At 47.4% G+C, this 5,000-nt stretch overlaps 1 protein-coding gene across 5 annotated transcripts in view; it reads left to right on the top strand.

Annotated features, from left to right (window-relative positions):
- The window catches only part of Arsg (arylsulfatase G), a 126,758-nt gene that overhangs the window by 115,062 nt on the left and 6,696 nt on the right, over positions 1–5,000 (top strand). For all 5 annotated transcript variants that reach the window (XM_029546042.1, XM_029546043.1, XM_029546045.1 and 2 more), the window contains one exon: positions 3,064–3,154. In XM_029546042.1, the coding sequence (XP_029401902.1) occupies positions 3,064–3,154 (91 nt within the window). The remainder of the gene's footprint in view (positions 1–3,063; positions 3,155–5,000) is intronic.

Here is a 5,000-nt window from a genome sequence, read left to right on the forward strand (position 1 = left end):
AAAACAAAACAAAAACAAAACCATTCCAGTTTCTAGAAGCCTAAAGAACTTCCTAGATGGTTGGCACAAAACACTATGTAGATGCCTCTCGACAGCTGGCTTATCTATATTGCAAGAATAGCCCAGAGATGAAGAGAGAAGCGGCATAGAACCACATATCTTCATCCATCTCCCAGGGCCATGGGATGAAAAGGCTTAAGAGAAAATCTCTAGCTACTAGTTTTCATATTCATGACCTCGTGACCTATCATTCCCTCTAGGAAGGCTGTGTCTGTGATGTTCCAAGCCCGCAGTAGCAGCACATATTTTCGCTTTGTATATTTTCGCCCCTTGTGTCTGACACCCATGGACATATGAATGGGGCAGTGAGAGGAGCCATGAAGAAAGAGGGCCAAGAGCCTGAGGGGGGAGGTACGTATTCCAGGACCTAGTGACCCACTTTCTAGTCTCTTGATTCCAAGATGGAAACTGAAGGTGGTGACATTATGGGTGGGAGAGTCATGTTCTTCACGACCAGGTTCAGATATTGTCAACGAAGGGACAGTTTCCTCATGATGTCTGCAGCTGCATAGAACACTCCAACATGGGGCAGCTGTGGGCTAATTCAGCACTCCAGAGGCCAATGCATCAAGGAAACACGAATACCCATCACTTCTCTTAGGGAGGCCCCTAGTGGTGAAAAATGTCACCAAGAGTGACATGTGAATGATTGACACCCCTCCCCCATCCCTGCTTTGAAGCCCTGCAGTCCCCTTCCTGATGGGGTGGAGAAGAACACCTCTGGGGACAATACTACACAGGGTGACGCTCCAGTGCTTATCAAAACAACGAACGTGTAGCAAGGCAGACTGGCACATAGGAAAGAGAAGGAGCCAAGAATTCCGTGCAAGTTTGTAGAAGATAAAGTCAGCTGGCTTTGAACTGTGAAGCAGACATCTGGAGAGGAAGTGCCTTCAGCCGTGATTGCGTGTCAGCTTACCAGTGTTCTTCCTATGTTGATGTAAACAAGAAAGCTGTCATTAGTCTGCTCAGAGTGGGGTGGCTCATATGAGTGTCTCAGAACCCACCCCCAACTCTAAGCATAGGCCATCCCAGTTTTCCTTCCTAGGTTCTGGAAATTTCTGCTAATGTCACTTAGCGTTTGAATGTGGCAGGCTCTCCTTAGGGAGCTTCTCTTGCTGAGCACCCAAGGATACCTATGGCTTGAAGAGATCAACCTTGACTGTGTTTTCTAGGGGGTCTGAACGTATCACAGGTAGGGGATACAGGATGGTCCATGTCCTCCCCATCCTCCCTATCTTTGCCTTTATCAAGAAAAAAAAAAGGGGGGGGAGTGTCAGGCATGGCTTTCTGGAATGGAAGGAGTGAGGTTTTTCAGTAATGACTTCCTTTCTTGTTTGGAGGAAATCTGCTGGGGGTGTTTGGAGGGTTGATGGGGTGGGGGAGCAGCAGGTGTTGGGGAGCCCTGCCCAGGGCAGTATCCTCCCAGGGTACTGAAACTGGGGGGTGGGGGGGCAGCTGCTTCCCTCTCCAACAGATGTTTCTCGTTATTTTTTTCCCTAAGCCCCACGGAATCTTTGAATCATGTAAATGCCTTCCGAGCAATATATATGGACATGATTCATACCAGGGTAGTCTCATGCCTCCAGCCCAAACCCACCAAGGATGCTGGCCTTCTGTTTCCTACCAACTCCTTCCCTGGGGACCTCTGAATTAGGTATTTCCACTCTTTAGGGTAATTCTTCCATGTCTGACTGAATCAGGAAAGATCTCCTCAGCAGTTCAGTAGGTCTGAGTCATAGGTGTCTGCGTTCAGGCTAGGAGCTGTAGAGCAGGGGAAGAGTGTTTGCTTAGCCTGTGTGTGGGCCTGAGTTCGAGTCCCTGTACTGCAAGAAAAGGTTCAGAGGTGAAGCTGTGCTTGGCGCTGGAGAGAAAGCTTACGTTTCTTACGGCAGGCATTCTTGCTGAAGAGAGAGAGTCTACTGGAGGCTGAAGAAGCTAGATTTTTATGGAGACCTTCAGGTGGGCTTCATTGCAAGCCCCAGGATATATAGAAGCCATCTTGGTTGGCAGTTTGCTTTCTGCCCCTGAGGGGCAGGTGCACATAGGACTCCCGGGTGCATGACCTGGGCAGCCACAAGACGCTCACCTGAGAGAAGGGCCTGAGAGTTGTTTAAAGCGCTTCTGTGGCCGGGTTGGAATTTTTAATTTGTCAAATTAAAAAGCAGCAGCTGTTGACACTCAAACCCCTGCGGGTTCCAGAGCCAGCACTGGACCCACGATCTGACTGACTTAGCCAGTGAAGTCTTGCAGACACACAGAGTTGTAGCTCATCCTCCTTCTTCAGTACAGTTTCACAGTGGCTCCCAGGAGAAGGCCAGCATCAGCTACAGGCCTGTGCTCGTCAGGGAGTATCTAGGAGTATGGGTAAGGGCTGTTAGGGATGAAGTAGACCATGACACCTAGCATAATTTTCTTTCATGTGTATGTAGGTATGAAGTACCTGTATGGGGAGGTGTATGTATGTAAGTATGTATGAAGTACCTGTATGGGGAGGTGTATGTATGTAAGTATGTATGTAGTAGCTGTATGGGGAGGTGTATGTATGTATGTATGTAGTACATGTATGGGGAGGTGTATGTATGTAGGTATGTATGTAGTACCTGTATTGGGAGGTGTATGTATGTAGGTATGTATGTAGTAGCTGTATTGGGAGGTGTATGTATGTAGGTATGTATGTAGCACATGTCCCACATCTGCATATAGAGCTCTGTGACAACTCCGTTCTGACCTTCCGCTCTGCTGAGGTGCCATCTCTCTTGCTGTTTCTGTTGCCATGCTATGTACGCAGTTGGCCCTGAGCTTCTAACGGATTCTCACTCGCTCTGCCTCCTATCTTGCAGTAGGGATTCTGAGATTACAGCCACACACCAACGAAGTTGTTTCTTATGGGAGTTCCTGGAATCAAGCAAGCTCAGGTCGCGGGGCTTGTGCAGCGCCATCTTGCTGGCCTAGTGGGGCTTTTCTGACACACAGGCCTGCGCTCTCTGCTCTCTTTCTCAGGTGCTGTTCCACCCCAACAGTGGGGCTGCTGGAGAGTATGGCGCGCTGCAGACGGTCCGCCTAAACCATTACAAGGCTTTCTACATAACTGGTAAGTGGAGCCTCTCACTCTAACTCTCGTGTGCACACCTCGGGGGTTCCTGAGTGGGTGTGGCTGTCTTCCTTGAGGGCCTCACATCCTTTACTTGTGACTTTGCCACCCAACCTTAAACTTGGCTGGAGGGTCAGCAAAGGCATTCTGGACCCACCAACACAGAAGCCTTCCTGAAGCAGGTCCATGGCCCCAGACTCTTCTTCGTCACCCTTTCCACAGAGAAAACATTTTGCTCCAAGTTAGGCTTTAGATGCCAGTTTGGCTGATGATGAAACAGGAGCTCAGAGACCTTTAAACGTGTCATTTACTTGGCAATGAAATGTTTCAGAAGGCAGATCTTAAAGGTCTACACAGCAAGACCCACAGACGTCTCCTCTCTCCTGGGTTCACTCAGTGACTGGGACTTAAAAAACTATGAATGCATTTTAGACATGACATGCTGGGGCTAGTGAGGTGACTTGATGGCCGTTCTTGTTTGCTTTCTGAAGCTGTGATGAAAAACCATGACCGAAAGCAACTCTGGGAGAAAAAAGGGCTTATTTGGTTTCTACATCTCAGGATCATCCATCACTGACGGGAGTCAGGCCAGGGGAGGAACTGAAACAGAGGGTATAGCTTACTGGTTTACTCTCTCTGCCTTGCTCGGTGTGCTTTCTTATGTCACCCAGGAGGGGTATCACCGGTGATGGGTGGCCCCTTACAGATCAATCATTAATCAAGAAAATACCCCCACAGACTTGCCAACAGGCAGAGCCTATAGAGACATTTGGTTTTTTTTCCAGTTGAGGTTTCCTCTTTCCAAATAACTCTAGCTTGTGTCAAACTGTTAAAACTAACTATTATAGTGGATAAAAGTATTTACCACCATGGAAAACACACACACACACACACACACACACACACACACACACACACGCATGCACGCGCACAAACACATACATTACATGCACACACAGTAATAAAATTAAAATTAAACTCTTCATTATCTTGAAATGCTTGTCCCGTTACTTTGCACTTACTTGGAGCACTAACATTCAGAAGTCAATCAGTGAAAAACAAGACAAAAATAGAAGAAAGACCCTGGCTAGGACTCAATGGAGATTTCCAGTGACTTGTTATTTCATGTTGGATATTTTCAAAGAATTATATAATTAAGACAGACAGACAGACAGACAGACACACACACACACACACACACACACACACACACACACACACACACGATTTATTTCCTGAGCTTAAGATGTGGTTGCAATACTAGAACAAGCCCTTTGAGTTCACAGCTCCAGGGATCTTAGAAATGCTACAAGAGTCTTTGGTTCCTAAACCTCAAACAAAGCACTCAGCTCTTTGCTGCGGTCTCTGAGGGAAAGTTTAGGAATCAAAGTCCTTACGTTACATTATCCGAGAGGCATGGGCCCTCCAGGCTGAACTGATTTCATGCAGGGAGAACCGTGCCAGAAAGCCCTCGGCACCACAATACTGGAACCGTAAACCTTACCATGAAGTAATAGGCCTGTGTAAAGTGACCACAGTCAGACAGAAACTAAAATCCCAAACTCAAAGGAGACCGGGGTAGGGAGCAGGGCACCGGGCTCCTGCTACGTTTGAGGAAAATTGCCTAACAGGGTGAGGTGCCACTGTGTTCTGCATCCTCCCTGCATGGTTTAAAAACTGCTTCCTAATGATTAGAACTGCATTTGGGAAAGGCAGATGAATAGGCACCTACTCCATTAGGATAGAGAACAATATGTTTTTTTTTTGTGATGGGGAGATGACAGTTTTGGTCATGAACTGGAGTGGCCTTGACAGATAACCAGTCTTTTGGTATGTGACCTAGAAC

Source organism: Mus pahari, chromosome 14 (genome assembly GCF_900095145.1).
Source record: "Mus pahari chromosome 14, PAHARI_EIJ_v1.1, whole genome shotgun sequence".
Lineage (NCBI taxonomy): Eukaryota > Metazoa > Chordata > Mammalia > Rodentia > Muridae > Mus > Mus pahari.